The sequence below is a fragment of the Xenopus tropicalis genome, chromosome 8, assembly GCF_000004195.4.
Source record: "Xenopus tropicalis strain Nigerian chromosome 8, UCB_Xtro_10.0, whole genome shotgun sequence".
Classification (NCBI taxonomy): domain Eukaryota; kingdom Metazoa; phylum Chordata; class Amphibia; order Anura; family Pipidae; genus Xenopus; species Xenopus tropicalis.
Genome location: NC_030684.2, coordinates 146,283,512 through 146,307,376, shown reverse-complemented (window position 1 = coordinate 146,307,376; position 23,865 = coordinate 146,283,512). Strand labels below are relative to the sequence as shown.

The following is a 23,865-nucleotide window of genomic DNA, read 5'->3' as shown; positions in this document are numbered from 1 at the left end:
TACTGACCCGCCCCTGGTTCTGCCCCACATGGGTCCCTATCTCCTGTTTCCCTGTAGGGTACTGACCCACCCCTGGTTCTGCCCCACATGGGCCCCTATCTCCTGTTTCCCTGTAGGTTACTGACCCGCCCCTGGTTCTGCCCCACATGGGTCCCTATCTCCTGTTTCCCTGTAGGGTACTGACCCATCCATGGTTCTGCCCCACATGGGCCCCTATCTTCTGTTTCCCTGTAGGTTACTGACCCGCCCCTGGTTCTGCCCCACACGGGCCCCTATCTCCTGTTTCCCTGTAGGGTACTGACCCACCCCTGGTTCTGTCCCACATGGGCCCCTATCTCCTGTTTCCCTGTAGGTTACTGACCCGCCCCTGGTTCTGCCCACATGGGCCCCTATCTCCTGTATCCCTGTAGGGTACTGACCCATTCATGGTTCTGCCCCACATGGGCCCCTATCTCCTGTTTCCCTGTAGGGTACTGACCCACCCCTGGTTCTGTCCCACATGGGCCCCTATCTCCTGTTTCCCTGTAGGTTACTGACCCACCCCTGGTTCTGCCCCACACGGGCCCCTCTCTCCTGTTTCCCTGTAGTGTACTGACCCATTCATGGTTCTGCCCCACATGGGCCCCTATCTCCTGTTTCCCTGTAGGGTACTGACCCATTCATGGTTCTGCCCCACATGGGCCCCTATCTCCTTTTTCCCTGTAGGGTACTGACCCGCCCCTGGTTCTGCCCCACACGGGCTCCTATCTCCTGTTTCCCTGTAGGGTACTGACCCACCCCTGGTTCTGCCCCACGCGGGCCCCTCTCTCCTGTTTCCCTGTAGGGTACTGACCCACCCCTGGTTCTGCCCCACACGGGCCCCTATCTCCTGTATCCCTGTAGGGTACTGACCCACCCCTGGTTCTTCCCCACGCGGGCCCCTCTCTCCTGTTTCCCTGTAGGGTACTGACCCATTCATGGTTCTGCCCCACATGGGCCCCTATCTCCTGTTTCCCTGTAGGGTACTGACCCATTCATGGTTCTGCCCCACATGGGCCCCTATCTCCTGTTTCCCTGTAGGGTACTGACCCATTCATGGTTCTGCCCCACATGGGCCCCTATGTCCTTTTTCCCTGTAGGGTACTGACCCGCCCCTGGTTCTGACCCAGTGTGTATCTCTCGCAGTGCTCGTGGATGGGGAACATGGAGGCAGTTGCCAAACACAGGAGGAAGGTACCGGCGCCCCACAAGGAGTGAGCCCAGACATTACAGCTGCACAATATGGACTGGTTCTGTTGGTTCTGAAGCACAGGCTCCATGTGGGACACGGGTGGATTCTGAAGGGGAGGGGCAGCACCGGGTGGGGGGGGGAGCCTAGTGGGGATCAATAAACACAAGTGTCTGTGAGATTCTGGTTCTGTTTGCAGGGTGACGTGGGGGCACGGTGCCCAGGAACGGGGGGACTATGGGGTTTGGCTGAATAGGTGGGGGCACAGCCAGACTGTGTGTACAACAGAACCAGATGCACCATGGGTATTGGATCCTTCCCTGTAAGAGCTGCTGTACCATGAAATGGACTGGGTTACAGAGCTTACACTCATAGTAACATTAGTGCAGAATTACTGGGGCCTGAGCTTTGCCCCTGGTGGCAGGACAGAGAATTGAAACTTGGTGACTCCTGGCCCCTCCCACTGTATGTATGGCTCCACCCTTTCTCCTCAGTTCTTTGTCTTGCCTCGGAGGTGGAGGACACGGGCAGACCAGGCTCAGACTCCGCAGGACTCGGCTCTGGTACCAAACACCCCACCTATGGTCTCATCACCAATAGCTACACCCTACTGCTCCGAAGGGCGGTGTGAGGGCCCGTGATAATAGGAAACGCAAGACCCCCGTCACTTTAACTTCTTCCTCAGAATCAGAGGAGGGTCTCGCGTCAGATACAGGGGATGAAAAGACTCATAGTCAAGATCTCTCAACTCATTCACAATCTCACTCGGATTGAGACTCGGAGGAGGAGGCGCCATCATCTGCTAAAATTCTTGAAAGAGATGATGCAGTCACTAGTTGTGATGGGCAAAATGTTTCGCCAGGCATGGATTTGCGGCGAATTTCCGTGTTTCGCTATTGGTGGATTGTTTCGCGAAACGGGTGAAAAAATTTGCAGCGGAAAAATTAGGCGAGCGTCCAGAAATTGTTGCCCGTGACAAAAGAATAGCCTTGCGACGAATAAAAATAGCTGCGGGTGACAAATGAATAGCCTTGCGACAAAAAAATAGCTGTGGGCGACAAAAGAATAGACTTGCGACAAAAAAATAGCTGTGGGCGACAAAAGAATAGCCTTGCGACGAATAAAAATAGCTGCGGGTGACAAATGAATAGCCTTGCGACAAAAAAATAGCTGTGGGCGACAAAAGAATAGCCGTTGGCGACAAAAGAATAGCCGCGGGCGACAAAAGAATAGCCGCGGGCGACAAAAGAATAGCCGCGGGCGACAAAAGAATAGCCGCGGGCGACAAAAGAATAGCCGCGGGCAACAAAAGAATAGCCGCGGGCAACAAAAGAATAGCCGCGGGCGACAAAAGAATAGCTGCGGGCGACAAAAGAATAGCCGCGTGACAAAAGAATAGCCGCGTGACAAAAGAATAGCCGCGGGCAACAAAAGAATAGCTGCGGGTGACAATTTTTTTGACGTGCAACATTTTCGCCGTTTCGCAAATCTTTTGAAAGATTCATGAATTTTTCGGTGAAGCGAAACGGGACAGATTCGCTTATCACTAGTCACTAGAAATCAAAGATGAGACGGAGACCTTGTGAAAGGCAGACAGACTTTCGGGAGTACCAAAGAAATCTAAACTGGCCTCCCCAGTTGAGGCGGAGTGGGCTCAACCCGACCGTCGCATCGCGCTCACACAAAGGTTTTTCAAAACTTACCCCGTACCGGAGAAACACCAGGAGAAGTGGGACAAAGCCCCGAAAGTAGATTCAGCGGTGCCCGACTGTCACAATAAACCGCTTTACCAGCCGAGGAGGCGGCATTCAAGGACCCAGTTGACCTCTGGATAGAACCTGTGCTTATACTGAAGCGGCCACAGACATGCTCGCCTCAAGACACAACACTTCCGCTTTATTGTGCCAGAACGAGAGGTCCAGGAGCAGCTCTAGAAGATGCGATGGTGGTACCATGGAACTTCAGAATGGTGTCTGCCTTCCCACCACTAGCCAGAAACTGAAACAGACCACCACAACCACAATACTTATAGCCCCAGACTGGCCACAGTATGGTACACAGATCTAGTCAAATTATCATTCACCAGACCATGGCGGTTACCTCTGTTACCCCACCTGCTAACTCAAGGGCCGATAAAGCACCCCAACTTGGCTATGCTTCAACCAACTGCGTGGCTCTTGAAACCGACTGGTGGCAACAACATGGACTTTCACAGGACGCCATAAACATACTTTTACAAGCCCACAAACTGTCCATTATTAAGGTATACCATAGAGTTTGGAGGACTTTCCTTGACTGGGGCAGGCAAAGGACCATCCATTGGTAGGATATCTCCACGGTACAGGTGGTGGAATTTTCTTGGCTCACCTCCACCATGACCATGACCACACCAGGGTTTCTACCAAAAGTGAAGGCAGAGCATCACAGGAATCTATCTGTACTGTCTCCACCAACTGAGCTTACCAACTGAACCGAGGAGAGAGGGTGGAGCCATATATACAGTGGGAGGGACCAGGAGTGACCAAGTTTCAATTCTCTGTCCTGCCTCCAGGGGTGAATAAAGACAAAACCTCTAACGTCTGCACTGACAGGAGGGCCTACGGGAAAAGGATTTTCCGGTGCGTGCCAACGTTTCGGCCCCTCCTGGGACCTTTATCAATGAGTTTGTGCAAGTGAAATATACAAACTTAAATAGTACAAGAATTTGAAAAAAAACTCCAGTGACATCACAATTTGCGTAAAGTCATTATCCAATGCCATCGCAGTGCCGGTCATATACAATTAAGCAAAAAGTCCAAAGTGTCATATAAAATACAGTCAGTGTGATGTTCATTTCTCACCAGTAGGTGTCAGTATAAATGTGTGTAACTCCCAGTTTGCAGCCCATATCACACATATATCCATAAAGAAGAAAAAGCAACCTGTATGGCTGAACTGCAACTCCCACGTCGTGCCGAGTGTCCCCAGGCCACCTCCGAGCTATTGCCCATCCTTATCTTGTTGCGCCCCAAGTGGCTGTGTGTATGATGGCGCTGTGTGGGCACAGGGGTTAGAGCCCGGGCCGTACAATGTAGAAGTGGCCCTTTCCGGGGCAGCGGAGCCACGGGAGGTGAGAGCACAGGTCGCCCATCTCTCCATTAGACAGTCACTGTTTAAGACGGAGGGGAGAGACATCCGTTCCTCATATTAACCAGCAGACCTGGTGGCTCCGTATGTTACGGTGCCCATACACGGGCCAATTGTATCTGCCAATATGGGTCCCTTAGACAGATTCAGTAGCTAATCGGCCCGTGTAGGGGCAACAACGACTGGCCTGTCCAACCGATATCTGGCCGATTTCAGGTCAGATATCGGTTGGACAGGCCAGTCGTTGTTGCCCCTACACGGGGCAGGTTAGGAAATCTAGTCGGATTGGGGGACGCATGGGCTCGTTGGTGCAGCCCCCGGACCGACTTTACCCGGCGTTATAATTCTATCGTTTGGCCTGGATTTCTAGATCCTTGGATCGCCAAGCGAGCAGATCTGCCCGTGTATGGGGACCTTTAGACTGAATTGGCAGCTTATCAGCCCGTGTAGGGGCAGTAACGACTGGCCTGGCTGAAATTGGGCAGATCTGGATTGGGCAGGTTAAAAGATTCAGTCGGATTGGGGGCCGCATGGGCTCGTTGATGCGGCCCCTGAACCGACTGCGCCCATTGGTTCCATTATAATTCGATCATATGGCCCCAGGGCCAAACAACCAAATTAGCCTAAATTCCCCCGATATCGCCCACCTGTAGGGATGGTTGCTATAGGTGCAGAGCATAGCAACGTGTAAAACATATATAAATATAAAGGGTAAATGGTTACTGGTATACACATTCATTGTCATTGCTCTGAAATGCTAGAGTCACAGTAGCACCTATATAGAGAAGGTAGGTCTCAGCGCCACGCCCATAGCAGCTTCCAATTGGCCGAATGTCGTGGGGCAGCCCCTCTGCCGACAGCTCAACCCGCAGTCCCGGATTCTTACTGAAAAGTGCTAAAAAAATAATTTAATTAAAAAGTAGCTTTTGCCAGAAATCTTAACGAGAATCACCTGCACTTAGATACAGTGTTTCTCACATTTAATTAAATAAGTAGCTTATTACTGAGATACAAGCGTAACTAATCATCTAAACAGGTCTCTTGGGGGAACTGAGACTCGCAGCTTAAAGGGCAACTTCACCTTCGTTAGCAAAAATGTAATAACACATAAAATAAATGTAGTCAAACAGGAGTGGTATTTAGGGGGTGTGGCTGCAGAAATGGGCGTGGCAAAAAAAATCACCACAATGTGAAACATTTCTTTTTGTCCCTCTTTCCATTTTCAAAATGTTGGTAGATATGGGGAATGGGGTGAATATAAATGTAAGTGTGGGCGGAGCTGCCCCTGCCTGACAGACAAGCTGGGGAATGGGGGGGGGGGGAGTCCCTATATACAAGGTGTCTGTAGGCAAGCTGGCAGGAAGGCCTGGCAATGTGCCCTCATATAAAATGGCTGCCGCACACGCAATCACATGACCACTAACGCAGCAGGGACGGCCTATGAGGCGTAAGGGGCGGGGCGAGTAGCAGCTGAGTGAGGGCGGAGCTGTGAGTGCGAGTTCCCGCGGCGGTGCGTGTACGCGCACAGAGGGAGTGAGGAGGCGGCTGTGAGGGTAGTAGCGGCGGGCAGTAGCCCGGACACACGCACCGCAATCACGGACTTTCTGTGGGACAAGAGAACGGGCCTGGCTGCGAGAGCGGTGAGTGCGGGGCCGGGGGGGGGGCCGGGGGGAGCCGGGAGGGGCCGGGGCTGGGGAGAGAAAATAGCAACCAGCGCAAGATGGCGGCTGCCCCAACGGCTTGGAGACAAAATGGCGCCGGCAATGGGCCCTGGGGCTGATACTGTCTGTGTGTTACCCCTGTTATTGCCCCCAACTGGAACTGCCCCATCTCCCTGCCCCTCTACTCTCTCTATATACCCCCATGTATTGTTACCCCTGTGTGTTATTGCCCCTCTACTCTCTCTATATACCCCCATGTATTGTTACCCCTGTGTGTTATTGCCCCCAACTCTCTCTATATACCCCCATGTATTGTTACCCCTGTGTGTTATTGCCCCCAACTCTCTCTATATACCCCCATGTATTGTTACCCCTGTGTGTTATTGCCCCTCTACTCTCTCTATATACCCCCATGTATTGTTACCCCTGTGTGTTATTGCCCCCAACTCTCTCTATATACCCCCATGTATTGTTACCCCTGTGTGTTATTGCCCCTCTACTCTCTCTATATACCCCCATGTATTGTTACCCCTGTGTGTTATTGCCCCTCTACTCTCTCTATATACCCCCATGTCTCTATATATACCCCCATGTATTGTTACTGTGTGTTATTGCCCCTACTCTCTCTATATACCCCCATGTATTGTTACCCCTGTGTGTTATTGCCCTCTACTCTCTCTATATACCCCATGTATTGTTACCCCTGTGTGTTATTGCCCCTCTCTCTATATACCCCATGTATTGTTACCCCTGTGTGTTATTGCCCCCAACTCTCTCTATATACCCCATGTATTGTTACCCCTGTGTGTTATTGCCCCTCTACTCTCTCTATATACCCCATGTATTGTTACCCCTGTGTGTTATTGCCCCTCTACTCTCTCCCATGTATTGTTACCCCTGTGTGTTATTGCCCCTCTCTCTATATACCCCCATGTATTGTTACCCCTGTGTGTTATTGCCCCAACTCTCTCTATATACCCCCATGTATTGTTACCCCTGTGTGTTATTGCCCCAACTCTCTCTATATACCCCATGTATTGTTACCCCTGTGTGTTATTGCCCCCACTCTCTCTATATACCCCCATGTATTGTTACCCCTGTGTGTTATTGCCCCCAACTCTCTCTATATACCCCCATGTATTGTTACCCCTGTGTGTTATTGCCCCCCAACTCTCTCTATATACCCCCATGTATTGTTACCCCTGTGTGTTATTGCCCCCCAACTCTCTCTATATACCCCCATGTATTGTTACCCCTGTGTGTTATTGCCCCCAACTCTCTCTATATACCCCCATGTATTGTTACCCCTGTGTGTTATTGCCCCCAACTCTCTCTATATACCCCCATGTATTGTTACCCCTGTTATTGCCCCCAACTCTCTCTATATACCCCCATGTATTGTTACCCCTGGTGTTATTGCCCCCAACTCTCTCTATATACCCCCATGTATTGTTACCCCTGTGTGTTATTGCCCCCCAACTCTCTCTATATACCCCCATGTATTGTTACCCCTGTGTGTTATTGCCCCCAACTCTCTCTATATACCCCCATGTATTGTTACCCCTGTGTGTTATTGCCCCCAACTCTCTCTATATACCCCCATGTATTGTTACCCCTGTGTGTTATTGCCCCCAACTCTCTCTATATACCCCCATGTATTGTTACCCCTGTGTGTTATTGCCCCCAACTCTCTCTATATACCCCATGTATTGTTACCCCTGTGTGTTATTGCCCCCAACTCTCTCTAATACCCCCATGTATTGTTACCCCTGTGTGTTATTGCCCCTCTACTCTCTCTATATACCCCCATGTATTGTTACCCCTGTGTGTTATTGCCCCCTCTACTCTCTCTATATACCCCCATGTATTGTTACCCCTGTGTGTTATTGCCCCTCTACTCTCTCTATATACCCCCATGTATTGTTACCCCTGTGTTATTGTCCCCCAACTATCTCTATATACCCCCATGTATTGTTACCCCTCTCTCCCTTCTTATTGTCCCCCCAACTCTCTCTATATACCCCCATGTATTGTTACCCCTCTCTCCATTGTTATTGCCCCCAACTCTCTCTATATACCCCCATGTATTGTTACCCCTCTCCCTTCTTATTGTCCCCCAACTATCTCTATATACCCCCATGTATTGTTACCCCTCTCCCTTCTTATTGTCCCCCCAACTATCTCTATATACCCCCATGTATTGTTACCCCTCTCCCTTCTTATTGTCCCCCCAACTATCTCTATATACCCCCATGTATTGTTACCCCACTCTCCCTTCTTATTGTCCCCACAACTATCTCTATATACCCCCATGTATTGTTACCCCTCTCTCTCTGTGGCACAGTGTTACCCCTGTCTGTTATTGACCCCCACTACTCACCCTGTATATAACCTGCCTTAATATACGGATATATCCCTTACCAAATGCAGGAGGTGCCATATTGTTTCCCTTAGACAGTACAGTATGGGGGTACAGCTTATTGTGTGCCCAGAACATTCCTTCTCTGTATATTTGTATTTATACATATGGGTAGGGGCTACCATAGTGTTTCCCTTAGACAGTACAGTATGGGGGTACAGCTTATTGTGTGCCCAGAACATTCCTTCTCTGTATATTTGTATTTATACATATGGGTAGGGGGTGCCATAGTGTTTCCCTTAGACAGTACAGTATGGGGGTACAGCTTATTGTGTGCCCAGAACATTCCCTCTCTGTATATTTGTATTTATACATATGGGTAGGGGGTGCCATAGTGTTTCCCTTAGACAGTACAGTATGGGGGTACAGCTTATTGTGTGCCCAGAACATTCCTTCTCTGTATATTTGTATTTATACATATGGGTAGGGGGTGCCATAGTGTTTCCCTTAGACAGTACAGTATGGGGGTACAGCTTATTGTGTGCCCAGAACATTCCTTCTCTGTATATTTGTATTTATACATATGGGTAGGGGCTACCATAGTGTTTCCCTTAGACAGTACAGTATGGGGTACAGCTTATTGTGTGCCCAGAACATTCCTTCTCTGTATATTTGTATTTATACATATGGGTAGGGGCTACCATAGTGTTTCCCTTAGACAGTACAGTATGGGGGTACAGCTTATTGTGTGCCCAGAACATTCCTTCTCTGTATATTTGTATTTATACATATGGGTAGGGGGTGCCATAGTGTTTCCCTTAGACAGTACAGTATGGGGGTACAGCTTATTGTGTGCCCAGAACATTCCTTCTCTGTATATGTGTATTTATACATATGGGTGGGAGGTGCCAGTGGGCGGGGCATGTTACTGATAAGAGTGAGTGCATGGGTTAGTAAATGACTAACATATTTGCCCCTTCCCTGTAGATGCCGCACTCCAGGCGGTACCGTTCTTCAGAGAGGGGCAGCAGGGGCAGTTACCATGAGCGTTACAGAAGCCGAAAGCACAGGCGGAGAAGAAGCAGGTCACGGAGCAGTAGCAGCGACAGAGGACGTGACCGCAGGCACAAGCACGGTGACAGTTACCACGAGAGGTCACGCAGGTAATGGGGCAGCTTGGGGTTATGTGTATCTGCAGTGGGAGCTATAGCCCCTGGGGGGGCAGCTTGGGGTTATGTGTATCTGCAGTGGGAGGTATAGCCCCTGGGGGGGCAGCTTGGGGTTATGTGTATCTGCAGTGGGAGCTATAGCCCCTGGGGGGCAGCTTGGGGTTATGTGTATCTGCAGTGGGAGGTATAGCCCCTAGGGGGGCAGCTTGGGGTTATGCATATCTGCAGTGGGAGCTATAGCCCCTAGGGGGGCAGCTTGGGGTTATGCATATCTGCAGTGGGAGCTATAGCCCCTGGGGGGCAGCTTGGGGTTATGTGTATCTGCAGTGGGAGCTATAGCCCCTGGGGGGCAGCTTGGGGTTATGCATATCTGCAGTGGGAGCTATAGCCCCTGGGGGGGCAGCTTGGGGTTATGCATATCTGCAGTGGGAGCTATAGCCCCTGGGGGGGCAGCTTGGGGTTTTGTATATCTGCAGTGGGAGCTATAGCGCCTGGGGGGGCAGCTTGGGGTTATGTATATCTGCAGTGGGAGCTATAGCGCCTGGGGGGGCAGCTTGGGGTTATGTATATCTGCAGTGGGAGCTATAGCCCCTAGGGGGGCAGCTTGGGGTTATGCATATCTGCAGTGGGAGCTATAGCCCCTGGGGGGCAGCTTGGGGTTATGTGTATCTGCAGTGGGAGCTATAGCCCCTGGGGGGCAGCTTGGGGTTATGCATATCTGCAGTGGGAGCTATAGCCCCTGGGGGGGCAGCTTGGGGTTATGCATATCTGCAGTGGGAGCTATAGCGCCTGGGGGGGCAGCTTGGGGTTATGTATATCTGCAGTGGGAGCTATAGCGCCTGGGGGGGCAGCTTGGGGTTATGTATATCTGCAGTGGGAGCTATAGCCCCTGGGGGCAGCTTGGGGTTATGTATATCTGCAGTGGGAGCTATAGCCCCTAGGGGGGCAGCTTGGGGTTATGCATATCTGCAGTGGGAGCTATAGCCCCTAGGGGGGCAGCTTGGGGTTATGCATATCTGCAGTGGGAGGTATAGCCCCTGGGGGGCAGCTTGGGGTTATGTGTATCTGCAGTGGGAGCTATAGCCCCTGGGGGGGCAGCTTGGGGTTATGTGTATCTGCAGTGGGAGCTATAGCCCCTGGGGGGCAGCTTGGGGTTATGCATATCTGCAGTGGGAGCTATAGCCCTGGGGGGCAGCTTGGGGTTATGTGTATCTGCAGTGGGAGCTATAGCCCCTGGGGGGCAGCTTGGGGTTTTGTATATCTGCAGTGGGAGCTATAGCCCCTGGGGGGGCAGCTTGGGGTTATGTATATCTGCAGTGGGAGGTATAGCCCCTGGGGGGGCAGCTTGGGGTTATGTATATCTGCAGTGGGAGCTATAGCCCCTGGGGGGGCAGCTTGGGGTTATGTATATCTGCAGTGGGAGGTATAGCCCCTGGGGGGGTAAATGGTGAGTTATGTGTGAACCTTCCTGTCCCTTCCCGCCCAGTTACGAGGAGCGCTCGTCGAACAGAAGAGCTTACGATCGGCGGTACTGCGACGGCTACAGGAGGAATGAGTACAGCAGGGACAGGGGGGACGTGTATTACGAGGCAGACTATCGCCACTCGTACGAGTACAAGCACTCGCGGGAGGACAGCTACAGGAGCTGCAAGAGCGCTCGGCGCAAACAGAAGCGGAGAAAGCGCAGAACCAGGTCTTATAGCCAGTCCTCATCGGTGAGTACCCACCCCGACCCCACCCTAATGCCCCCCCTTTGTTTTTAGGGTGGTTTAGAAGAGCCGGTAAGTACTCACCCACTCCTGTGTATTTCTCATGTTTATACCCGGGCCGTGCTTATTGCTGTCTGTCGGGGGATGGGACTGCTCAACTGACCCCTCCCCTTCTGTAAATCTCTGCATGTGAATGAGCCCCACAGCACTGGGAGTCGCAGGGGGCTGTATGTGTGGGTATATTATTATTATTAACATTTATAAGGCGCCAACATATTCCGCAGCGCTGTACAATAAGTATAGGGCCTGTATGGCATGCACCCCTGAGAGCTGTGGGTGCTGGCTTTAACCCTTAGCCTGCTGGCTTTGGGGCTCATCAGTGCTACCAGCTTAATCCAACCTTTTGGATGGGTTTATACTGGGTTTGGCACCAGTGCCAACCTGATCTGCCTGAATAACCCATACGTGTGGCTCCTGGGAACTTGGGCTGTTTGCCCTCATTCCTTAGCCAAACCTGGGGTTCTTTCTATCTCTGCTATTCCCTTGCAAATTCTCTTTGCACTGGTGGGTGTGTGGGGGCCACAGGGAACCCCAAATTCATAGAGGGATACCATCTCCCTCCGGCCTCAGGGCCTGGCAGGGCAGAGAGTGACTCCTGCGCAATCATTAGGATCTGCATGCTTTGGGCCTGGGGCATTGCCTTATTATATAGTGTAATTGCACCTGTGCTGCCAATGGGCTGGGTATGCTGAGGGTAGTGCCCCTGTGCTGCCAATGGGCTGGGTATGCTGAGGGTAGTGCCCCTGTGCTGCCAATGGGCTGGGTATGCTGTGGGTAGTGCCCCTCTGCTGCCAATGGGCTGGGTATGCTGAGGGTAGTGCCCCTCTGCTGCCAATGGGCTGGGTATGCTGGGGGTAGTGCCCCTCTGCTGCCAATGGGCTGGGTATGCTGAGGGTAGTGCCTCTGTGCTGCTAATGGGCCGGGTAGGCCGAGGGTAGTGCCCCTATGTCCATGCAATGTCACTGCTGGATAATGCAGTTCAGCCGGGCATTTGCCTGTACTTGCCCCAATGCTAATGTTTCTCTGGCCCAGGCAGGGGGTGTAATATGTTGCCCAGGGAAGTGCCAGGGGGCAGAAGTGCTTGGGGTACCGTTAGCTCACTAATTCTGTCTGACTTGGGCAGCACAGGGGTAGTTAGGTGCCAGTGCGGGTACAAACAGCCCCTGCAGCTTTGGGAGCTCACACATTCCTGTGGCACACTGCCCTTTGTATAGATAATTATATTGTGGGATTGTGCCCAGGGAGCCAGCCGTGCCATGGCCTTTCCTAGCTCGATATGTATACTGGGACATGTGGCTTATGTGCCCCAATGACTCACCTGGTGCCAACAGCTCTGTACTGGGAATATACGCCCGGCTCTGTGCCTTGGGTACCGGGGATATACGCCCGGCTCTGTGCCTTGGGTACCGGGGATATACGCCCGGCTCTGTGCCTTGGGTACCGGGGATATACGCCCGGCTCTGTGCCTTGGGTATCGGGGATATACGCCCGGCTCTGTGCCTTGGGTATCGGGGATATACGCCCGGCTCTGTGCCTTGGGTATCGGGGATATACGCCCGGCTCTGTGCCTTGGGTATCGGGGATATACGCCCGGCTCTGTGCCTTGGGTCCAGGGGATATATGCCCCTCTCTGTGCCGTGGGTACCGGGGATATACGCCCGGCTCTGTGCCTTGGGTATCGGGGATATACGCCCGGCTCTGTGCCGTGGGTACCGGGGATATACGCCCGGCTCTGTGCCTTGGGTCCAGGGGATATATGCCCGGCTCTGTGCCGTGGGTACTGGGGATATATGCCCGGCTCTGTGCCGTGGGTACCGGGGATATACGCCCGGCTCTGTGCCGTGGGTACCGGGGATATATGCCCCTCTCTGTGCCGTGGGTACCGGGGATATACGCCCGGCTCTGTGCCTTGGGTATCGGGGATATACGCCCGGCTCTGTGCCGTGGGTATCGGGGATATACGCCCGGCTCTGTGCCTTGGGTCCAGGGGATATACGCCCGGCTCTGTGCCGTGGGTACTGGGGATATATGCCCGGCTCTGTGCCGTGGGTACCGGGGATATACGCCCGGCTCTGTGCCGTGGGTACCGGGGATATACGCCCGGCTCTGTGCCGTGGGTACCGGGGATATATGCCCGGCTCTGCGCCGTGGGTACCGGGGATATATGCCCGGCTCTGTACTGTGGATACTGGGGATATATGCCCGGCTCTGTACTGTGGATACTGGGGATATATGCCCGGCTCTGTACTGTGGATACTGGGGATATATGCCCGGCTCTGTACTGTGGGTACTGGGGAAATACGCCCGGCTCTGAAACAACATAGTAACATAGCAAGTTGGGTTGAAAAAAGACATACGTCCATCACGTTCAACCATAATGCCTATATATAACCTGCCTAACTGCTAGTTGATCCAGAGGAAGGCAAAACCCCATCTGGACCCTGTCTAACTCAATAATGTCCCGTTTGAGCACTGGAGACCAAAACTTAACAGCATATTCTAGATGGGGCCTTACCAGCGCTCTGTAAAGGGGAAGAATAACCCCCTCCTCCCGTGAATCTATACCCCTTTTAATACAGCTCAATACCCTGTTTGCCCTTGCAGCTGCTGCCTGGCATTGCTTGCTACAGCCAAGTTTATTATCTACAAGCACTCCAAGCTCCTTCTCCATTATGGATTTGCCCAGTGCAGTCCCATTAAGGGTATAAGTGGGGGCATATTTTTACATCCCAGGTGCATGACCTTACATTTATCCACATTAAATCTGCCACTTAGCTGCCCAGATTGCCAGTTGCCCAGACCCTGCTGCAAGGTGCCACATCGTGGGTAGAACTGACTGGGCTGCAGAGTTTTGTGCCATCTGCAAACACTGATACATTACCCATAATACCCTCCCCTAAGTCATTTATGAACAAATTAAACAAAAGTGGACCCAGTACAGAACCCTGAGGGACCCCACTGAGAACCTTATTCCAAGTAGAGAATGTACCATTAACAACCACCCTCTGTACCCGATCCTGTAGCCAGTTTTCTATCCATGTGCAAACGGCTTCACTAAGACCAATAGACCTTAGCTTAGAAAGCAGTCGTTTGTGGGGAACGGTATCAAATGCTTTGGCAAAATCCAAATAGATTATATCTACTGCCCCCCCCCCCCCTACTGTCCAAATACTGCCCCCCCACTGTCCGACTACTTCATCCCCAATGTCCAGCTTCTTACCTCATCATAAAAAGCAGATTGGTCTGACATGACCTGTCCTTCATAAAGCCATGCTGCTTCCTACCCATAATGCCATTCTCCAGTACATAATTCTGTATGTGATCCCTTAACAAGCCTTCAAATAACTTGCCCACCACGGATGTCAGACTTACTGGCCTATAATTGCCAGGCTGAGATCTTACTCCCTGTATAAATATAAGAATAACATTCGCCTTCCCCCAATGCATAGGTACCATACCTGATGAAAGCGAGTCTAATAGTTGCATGTATGGAGCAGGCTGACTCAGAGCCCGCTGGGGGCCAGCACCTCTAATACAGGGGGGCAGTAGTGCTGGGAAGGGAAGGCAGGCTATAGTTGTACGGGATTATTAGAAAGGTGGATAGGGGAATTTGGCACAAGGACCCTACGTGCTGAACTGTGTGTTGCCTGCCTGGTGCTAGGGTTCCGCATGTGGGGGAGCGAGTGGGCAAATTATTATGGGGGGCTGGGGAAGACCCGGCGGTTGGGAGGTCCTCAAAAACGATTTTATAAAACTAGGCGATACGTTACTGTGGATATATGCCCAGCTCTTTACCGTGGGTACCGGGGGATATGCGCCGGGCCCTGTACCGGGGGATATGCGCCGGGCCCTGTACCGGGGGAGGATGATGGGAATATGGGGCAGGACATGGGGCAATAATGCTATGAGTTCAGTGCTGAGTATGTGTATAGGAGCTGGGATGGGAGCATATATGGGTTTGAGCTTTGTGCTTGGGAGTGTAACGGGTTGGTTTGGGGGGTATGTGGGAATGTTGGGGGCCAGTGTGTATGATTAGCTCGGGGTGCGTGCTGGGTATATAATGATAGAATATATATTTGGTATGATTAGGGCCCCTCCCTCCCTCACTGTATGTAACCCCAGTAGCATGAAGACTGTAATACGTATATATTTGGGGGGGGGGGACCCCACAGTGTTGTTCCTGTTTTCCTCCCTTTGCATCGATGAAACAAAGCAGAATGTTTTTTCTTTTTTCTTTCCTTTTTTTATTTTTTTGATTTCTGAGTTAGTGTATTTGTATCTTGACCTGTTCCCTTGCAATATCCCTATCGTTATATATTCCTATGTGCCGTATGAATTGGCTGGGAATCTACTGCTCACCCTTCTACCTCAAAACAACCATGTGAATTTCCAAACCAACCCTACCAATGTGCCGCTGGTTTGAAAAATCTGATTGGCTGGCGAATGGTGATGCTTTGGCGGGGATGACGATGTGCTCACAGCGGAGTCGCCAGAGCAGCCGGCGGGCCAAGAGTGTTGAAGACGACGTGGAGGGCCACCTGATCTATCACAGCGGCGACTGGCTACAAGAACGATGTACAGCCAAATCGTAACATAATTTAGCTCTCTAGTTCTAAGACCCCCCCTTCCCCAGAGACGCTGCAGACCTGTCTGTCTTTTGTGTTTATTTTTTTATTTGGTTTTTTTTTTTTTGTTTTACATTTAATTTTAAAGAGAGAAACAAACGCAAAAGCCCTTTCCTCCTCCTTAACTCCTTTATTCTTTGTAAACCTACCACGTACAGTATGTTTATATGGCCAGGCAGCTAGTATATACTTCTCTATCTAGCTATAGGGCAGCGTGTCGGGGGCTCACAGCCTGACCTTGGCACGTGCGCCCGTAGGCAGATTCACTGGCACCGCCGGCAGTGTCCTGCTCCGTATTAATCCCGCCCCCTTTCTGCTTGCCCACGCAGATGAGATTGTGAGCACCCTCGGGGAAGGGACTTTCGGCCGAGTCGTTCAGTGCGTCGATCACAGGAGGTAAGTGCGTGTTTGTGTGTGGCGCCACCCGTCCCTTCGCCACGTGCTCCTGTCATGGCAGACGGTGTCTGAACATTTCATAGATATGGGGCCGAACAGCGGCCAGTAGGGACGTGCAGGTTGGCACGATACCCGCAGGTTAACCCACAGGTAGGGGGTGGGTTCAGGCCGATCTCAGCACATCAATCACGGGTCACTGACGGTGCTCTAATTTATAGGCGCAAGCCCTGCCCCTTTTGTGATGTCATTGCAGGGCGGGACTATAAATACAGGGAGGAAGCCAGTTAGGGGTGGGGGCAAGGATTTCTCGACCCGCAGGGCATAAATAAGTTGGGGGGAGTTACTTTGGGGCCACATATTGACTTGCACAATCCAGCTGTACTCTTAAAGGGGCGGTTCACCTTTAGTATGATATAGAATGGCCAATTCTAAGCAGCTTTTCAATTGGTCTTCATATTTTCTTTCTTCTAATTTTTGCTTTACTCTTCTGATTCTTTTCTGCTTTCAAATGGGGGAGGGTCGCTGACCCCATCTAAAAGTCACATGCTCTGCAAGGCTGCAAATTGTTATTGCAAGTTTTTATTACTCCTCTTTCTGTTCAGGCAGTCTCCTATTCATATTCCAGAGTCTTATTCAAATCAATGCCTGGTTGCTAGGGTAACTTGGACTCCAGCAACCAGATTGCAAAAACTGCAAACTGGAGAGCTCAATAACTCAAAAACTGCAAGACCAATTGCAAATTGTCTCAGAATATCACTCTACATCATATTAAGTTAATTTAAAGGTGAACATTCCCCTTTAAAGAGGTGTTTAACCGTTACACTGACTTTTAGTATGTTATAGAATGCCCTATTCCTAGCAACTTCTCAATTATTTATTTTTTATAGTTTTCAAATTATTTAGCTTCCTCGTCTACATTTCAAATGGGGGTCGCTGACCCCAAGAGCAAAAAACTATTGCTCTGTGAGCTTATAAATGTATTCATTTACTTGCACTATTCAGGCCCTCTTCTATTAATATTCCAGTCATTCGTTAAATCCACTGCTTGGTTGCTGGGGTAAGCAAGACCTTAGTGACAAGATAGCTACTGAAGTTCCAAACTGGAGCAAAAAGCTAAATAACAAACTACAAAACAAAAATTGAAAATCAGTTAGATAAATGTCTACATCATATTAAGAGTTAATTTAAAGGTGAACTACCCCTTTAAGAGCTGTGCATGTGGGGAGCAGAAGGGGGAACTGACCGCGTTGGGCACGTGAGAGCGTTCAGCTGTATTGTGCAGAGGCTGAGACACTGACCATAGAGCGCTTTTATATATTCTTACTGTATGTCTCTCCTCCTTGTGTGGCTTTAGGGGGGGAGCCAGAGTAGCATTAAAAATCATCAAAAATGTGGAGAAATACAAAGAGGCGGCTCGACTGGAGATCAACGTATTGGAAAAAATCAACGAAAAGGATCCGGAGAACAAACAGTAAGTCCCCGGGTGTGCGTCTGTCCCCCCTGGGCAGAACCCGTGTGAGTTGGGGGGTGGGGAGGCTTATCCAATTGAAACCCTGACGTACCCCGGTTCCTCCCCAGCCTGTGCGTGCAGATGTACGATTGGTTCGACTATCATGGACACATGTGCATCTCATTCGAGCTGCTCGGCCTCAGCACGTTCGACTTCCTGAAAGAGAATAACTACTTCCCGTACCCCATCCACCAAGTGCGGCATATGGCCCTGCAGGTGTGCCAGGCTGTGAAATGTAAGTGCCCCGCGGGGGGAAGATGGTATTATATTAGAGTGGCCCAGGCGGGTTGGCATTAGGGGCATGCTGGGCATACACGGGAGCAGGTTTGGGCACCAGGGGCAAGCTGGGCATACACGGGAGCAGGTTTGGGCACCAGGGGCAAGCTGGGCATACACGGGAGCAGGTTTGGGCACCAGGGGCAAGCTGGGCATACACGGGAGCAGGTTTGGGCACCAGGGGCAAGCTGGGCATACACGGGAGCAGGCTTTGGGCACCAGGGGCAAGCTGGGCATACACGGGAGCAGGTTTGGGCACCCGGGGCAAGCTGGGCATACACGGGAGCAGGCTGGGCACCCGGGGCAAGCTGGGCATACACGGGAGCAGGCTTGGGCACCGGGGCAAGCTGGCATACACGGGAGCAGGCTTGGGCACCCGGGGCAAAGCTGGGCATACACGGGAGCAGGCTTGGGCACCCGGGGAAGCTGGGCATACACGGAGCAGGCTTGGGCACCCGGGGCAAGCTGGGCATACACGGGAGCAGGGTTTGGGCACCCGGGGCAAGCTGGGCATACACGGGAGCAGGTTTGGGCACCCGGGGCAAGCTGGGCATACACGGGAGCAGGTTTGGGCACCCGGCGGCAAGCTGGGCATACACGGGAGCAGGTTTGGGCACCCGGGGCAAGCTGGGCATACACGGGAGCAGGTTTGGGCACCCGGGGCAAGCTGGGCATACACGGGAGCAGGTTTGGGCACCCGGGGCAAGCTGGGCATACACGGGAGCAGGTTTGGGCACCCGGGGCAAGCTGGGCATACACGGGAGCAGGTTTGGGCACCCGGGGCAAGCTGGGCATACACGGGAGCAGGTTTGGGCAAGCTGGGCATACACGGGAGCAGGTTTGGGCACCGGGGGCAAGCTGGGCATACACGGGAGCAGGTTTGGGCACCGGGAGACTGTTCCTCACTCGGATCTTCCCTTCCAGTTCTGCACGACAACAAACTGACCCATACAGACCTCAAGCCAGAAAATATCTTATTCGTCAGTTCTGACTATGAGCTTACGTACAACATGGAGAAGGTGAGTAGCCCCTCCCACCCTATCATTAGTACCCGCCCCGTATCGGGCTGCCGGCCGCTGTCTAACAACCCTTCCCTCTCCCCCCCCCGGAACTGCGCAAAGAAGCGCGACGAGCGGTGCGTCAAGAACACTGACATCAGGGTGGTGGACTTTGGCAGCGCCACGTTTGATCACGAGCATCACAGCACCATCGTCTCCACGCGGCACTACCGGGCGCCCGAGGTTATACTGGGTAAGGCTTCCAGCTGCCACCTACCTACCCCCCTGCATCTCATTGGCTGTGCTCTCTCTAACATGCTTGTCTCTTGCAGAGCTGGGCTGGAACCAACCGTGTGACGTGTGGAGCGTGGGGTGCATTATATTCGAGTACTACGTGGGCTTCACCCTCTTTCAGGTGAGTCACATAGACGTTCCCCGTTGTGGGGGGGGGGAGCAGTTAAGTTACTAGGAGCCCCCCATCAGACCTGATGCCTAATGTTGGGGGGCTTGTGTTGACTCCCCGTTCTTCTATGCGCCAAACCCCTGCTTCTGTTCCCCCGCAGACCCACGATAACCGAGAGCATTTAGCCATGATGGAGAGGATTCTGGGGCCCGTCCCATCGCGCATGGTTAGGAAAACCAGGTGAGCAAACTCTTCTTCCTCCTCCCAACCCCTCTCTCGTCTGTACTCAGGGGTGATTGTGCCCCAGGGAGGGGTATTTCTCTGCCTAAGCCCCCCCTATCGCTTCTCTGCCCCCACAGGAAGCAGAAGTATTTCTACCACGGGCGCCTAGACTGGGATGATAACACGTCCGCGGGCCGATACGTCCGAGAGAACTGCAAGCCCCTAAGGGTAAGCTCTGCCTGGCTGGGGGGGTCCCCCCTGTATGTGGGGGTACAAGGGGTAACGCTGTATCTATCTTACAGAGGTACATGATGATGGAGACAGAAGAGCACCACCAGCTGTTCAGCCTGATCGAGGGCATGTTGGAATACGAGCCCTCCAAGCGAATGACCCTGGCCGCGGCCCTCAAGCACCCCTTCTTCAGCCCGTTTAAGGGCGAGCCGGCACTTAAGCACTGGGACACTGGCCGGGACATCAGCCGATGATGCCCGCACACTGCCTGCACCGCGGGACGGCCCATTGGCCGAGAAAGCACTGCTGCCGGCGCTGCCGCCCCATGAATTGGCAGCCGGAACCTACGGTGCTTCTTCCTTTTCTACCTGAATGAACTGAAACCTTTCTTACATGTAAAGCTGTTAATATGTGAGATACCCTAAATATATGCCTATATAAATATATATATATATTCTGTACATGCCACGGCAGCACCCTGCACAGGCTGTCCTGTAAATAATACCCGCCTGTAACTGCCCCTGCCCGGGGTCGCTGCGGGGGCTGAGCTGCCCCCAATTCATAATTTATGTCAGTGTTAGGGGAGGGGGCAGCAAGCTGGTCAGATGTGGTGCCCGCGGGCATCGTCCTGTTTTTATAAGCTTTTGTACAGTCTTTGTGAGAAATAAACTCTACATGTTTGTATGTGGGATGCCCAAGGTGTGCCAACCTTTCTTTCTACCCGCTGTGTACCCGCTGTGTACTGAACCAGCTGAAGTAAAGCTTTCATACGAGCCCTGCGGCTTCTGCCTTCATTGTTATACAGATAGCTAGAATCTCAGCCATAAAGCAGGGCAGGACTGCTGCTTACAATGGGGGGATCAGATAGGATCTGTGCCACTGTGACAGAATGCTCTGTTATACAGATAGCTAGAATCTCAGCCATAAAGCAGGGCAGGACTGCTGCTTACAATGGGGGGATCAGATAGGATCTGTGCCACTGTGACAGAATGCTCTGTTATACAGATAGCTAGAATCTCAGCCATAAAGCAGGGCAGGACTGCTGCTTACAATGGGGGGGGATCAGATAGGATCTGTGCCACTGTGACAGAATGCTCTGTTATACAGATAGCTAGAATCTCAGCCATAAAGCAGGGCAGGACTGCTGCTTACAATGGGGGGGGATCAGATAGGATCTGTGCCACTGTGACAGAATGCTCTGTTATACAGATAGCTAGAATCTCAGCCATAAAGCAGGACAGGACTGCTGCTTACAATGGGGGGATCAGATAGGATCTGTGCCACTGTGACAGAATGCTCTGTTATACAGATAGCTAGAATCTCAGCCATAAAGCAGGGCAGGACTGCTGCTTACAATGGGGGGGGGTCAGATAGGATCTGTGCCACTGTGACAGAATGCTCTGTTATACAGATAGCTAGAATCTCAGCCATAAAGCAGGGCAGGACTGCTGCTTACAATGGGGGGATCAGATAGGATCTGTGCCACTGTGACAGAATGCTCTGTTATACAGATAGCTAGAATCTCAGCCATAAAGCAGGGCAGGACTGCTGCTTACAATGGGGGGGGATCAGATAGGATCTGTGCCACTGTGACAGAATGCTCTGTTATACAGATAGCTAGAATCTCAGCCATAAAGCAGGGCAGGACTGCTGCTTACAATGGGGGGGATCAGATAGGATCTGTGCCACTGTGACAGAATGCTCTGTTATACAGATAGCTAGAATCTCAGCCATAAAGCAGGGCAGGACTGCTGCTTACAATGGGGGGGGGATCAGATAGGATCTGTGCCACTGTGACAGAATGCTCTGTTATACAGATAGCTAGAATCTCAGCCATAAAGCAGGGCAGGACTGCTGCTTACAATGGGGGGGGATCAGATAGGATCTGTGCCACTGTGACAGAATGCTCTGTTATACAGATAGCTAGAATCTCAGCCATAAAGCAGGGCAGGACTGCTGCTTACAATGGGGGGATCAGATAGGATCTGTGCCACTGTGACAGAATGCTCTGTTATACAGATATACAGTATCTAGTAGAATTAAGTCTAAAACAACTGGACTTTTTCTGAGTTTTTCTTGAAAACGTTTCACCACTCATCCGAGTGGCTTCTTCAGTTCAAATGACTGGTAGGGAATTCCCCGGTATTTAAACTCTTGATGGTAGTAGAGTCACAGACATCCAATCACAATGGTTCCATTGAACTTGTTCAGTTAGGTGTTAGCTGAAACTGACAGGTGTAAGAAGGTATGATCCAATCACAATGGTACCAAGATTCTCATTAATGAAGGTGTTAATCCTTCAAAGTACATGACTGGAAGTGTGAACTGTTGTGAAACTGCCGGGGTAAGGATGTCAACGCGCCATTGTATGTTGGTGACAAGCGGTGTCTCAGGGCCCCTCCTCTGTTCAGGGATGGTTTTTCCAGGTTGGCATAAATGGCCTCTTTCACACCTCTTTCAAACCATCTGTCCTCTCGGTCCAAAATATGCTCGTTACTGTCCTCAAAAGAGTGACCTTTTTCTTTGAGGTGTAGATAGACCGCTGAGTCTTGTCCTGAGGAGTTTGCCCGCCTATGTTGGGCCATTCTCTTACAGAGAGGTTGTTTTGTCTCCCCAATGTATAAGTCTGAGCACTCTTCACTACACTGGACAGCATAGACCACATTACTTTTCATGTGCTTGGGTGTTGGGTCTTTCGGGTGCACCAGCTTCTGTCTCAGGGTGTCGCTGGGTTTGAAAAACACAGGAATGCGATGTTTGTTGAAAATTCTCCTAAGTTTTTCTGATGTTCCAGCAACATATGGAATGACTATGTTGTTTCGCCTGCTGTGTTCCTCCCTTCTGTTTGTAGGTCTGGTCTTTCTGTTGGTCTTTGATTTGGTTTTGACAAAAACATGGCTGTGCCATGGGTTCGCCTGTGTCTCCAATTGTAGCGAACCTTTACATGGAAGAAGTGGAAAAGAAAGCCCTGGACACCTTCAAGGGAACAACACCAAGTCATTGGTTCAGATATGTGGATGACACCTGGGTCAAAATTAAAGAACGCGAGGTTCCAGCCTTCACCAAACACATAAACTCGGTGGACAAAAACATCACGTTCACAAGGGAAGATGTGAAAGACAGCAAACTGGCTTTTTTGGACTGTGCTATAGTTATCAAAGAGGGGAGGGACCTGGATATTGAAGTATACAGGAAACCCACCCACACAGACCAGTACTTGCTGTTTGATTCCCACCACCCTTTGGAACATAAACTGGGTGTAATTAGGACTCTACATCATCGGGCTGAAACTGTGGCATCCAATGCAGAGGCCAAGGAGAAAGAATATAAACATCTAAAAGGAGCTCTGAAAACTTGTGGGTACCCAGACTGGGCCTTCATCAAAACCAAATCAAAGACCAACAGAAAGACCAGACCTACAAACAGAAGGGAGGAACACAGCAGGCGAAACAACATAGTCATTCCATATGTTGCTGGAACATCAAAAAAACTTAGGAGAATTTTCAACAAACATCGCATTCCTGTGTTTTTCAAACCCAGCAACACCCTGAGACAGAAGCTGGTGCACCCGAAAGACCCAACACCCAAGCACATGAAAAGTAATGTGGTCTATGCTGTCCAGTGTAGTGAAGAGTGCTCAGACTTATACATTGGGGAGACAAAACAACCTCTCTGTAAGAGAATGGCCCAACATAGGCGGGCAAACTCCTCAGGACAAGACTCAGCGGTCTATCTACATCTCAAAGAAAAAGGTCACTCTTTTGAGGACAGTAACGTGCATATTTTGGACCGAGAGGACAGATGGTTTGAAAGAGGTGTGAAAGAGGCCATTTATGCCAACCTGGAAAAACCATCCCTGAACAGAGGAGGGGCCCTGAGACACCGCTTGTCACCAACATACAATGGCGCGTTG

General features: G+C 51.4%; 1 protein-coding gene across 3 annotated transcripts; it reads left to right on the top strand.

Moving 5' to 3' along the window:
* Nucleotides 1-5,755: 5,755 nt before the first annotated feature.
* clk2 (CDC like kinase 2) lies at nt 5,756-20,650 on the top strand. Of its 3 annotated transcripts, none has more exons than XM_031890416.1 (13): nt 5,756-5,973; nt 9,341-9,516; nt 11,009-11,237; nt 15,773-15,866; nt 16,246-16,312; nt 17,667-17,783; nt 17,891-18,057; nt 19,023-19,117; nt 19,220-19,349; nt 19,429-19,511; nt 19,660-19,739; nt 19,859-19,949; nt 20,024-20,650. In XM_031890416.1, the coding sequence occupies exons 2-13, from the start codon at nt 9,341-9,343 to the stop codon at nt 20,204-20,206; spliced, it is 1,512 nt and encodes a 503-aa protein (XP_031746276.1). In that variant the 5' UTR covers nt 5,756-5,973; the 3' UTR covers nt 20,207-20,650. The 3 variants fall into 3 exon arrangements, with proteins under 3 accessions (XP_031746276.1, XP_031746277.1, NP_001011361.1); NM_001011361.1 differs by having other exon boundaries at nt 5,872-5,973; nt 19,223-19,349; nt 20,024-20,636; XM_031890417.1 differs by lacking the exon at nt 15,773-15,866 and having other exon boundaries at nt 5,757-5,973.
* The last annotated feature ends 3,215 nt before the right edge of the window (nt 20,651-23,865 follow it).

What these genes read in the sequence shown, in the direction of transcription:
- clk2 (XM_031890416.1), top strand. Translation starts at nt 9,341, where the DNA reads ATGCCGCACTCCAGGCGGTACCGTTCTTCAGAGAGGGGCAGCAGGGGC. An exon ending in CTTATAGCCAGTCCTCATCG is followed by an intron (nt 11,238 to 15,772) that starts GTGAGTACCCAC and finishes ATGTGCTCACAG; the next exon opens with CGGAGTCGCCAGAGCAGCCG. An exon ending in CGACTGGCTACAAGAACGAT is followed by an intron (nt 15,867 to 16,245) that starts GTACAGCCAAAT and finishes TTGCCCACGCAG; the next exon opens with ATGAGATTGTGAGCACCCTC.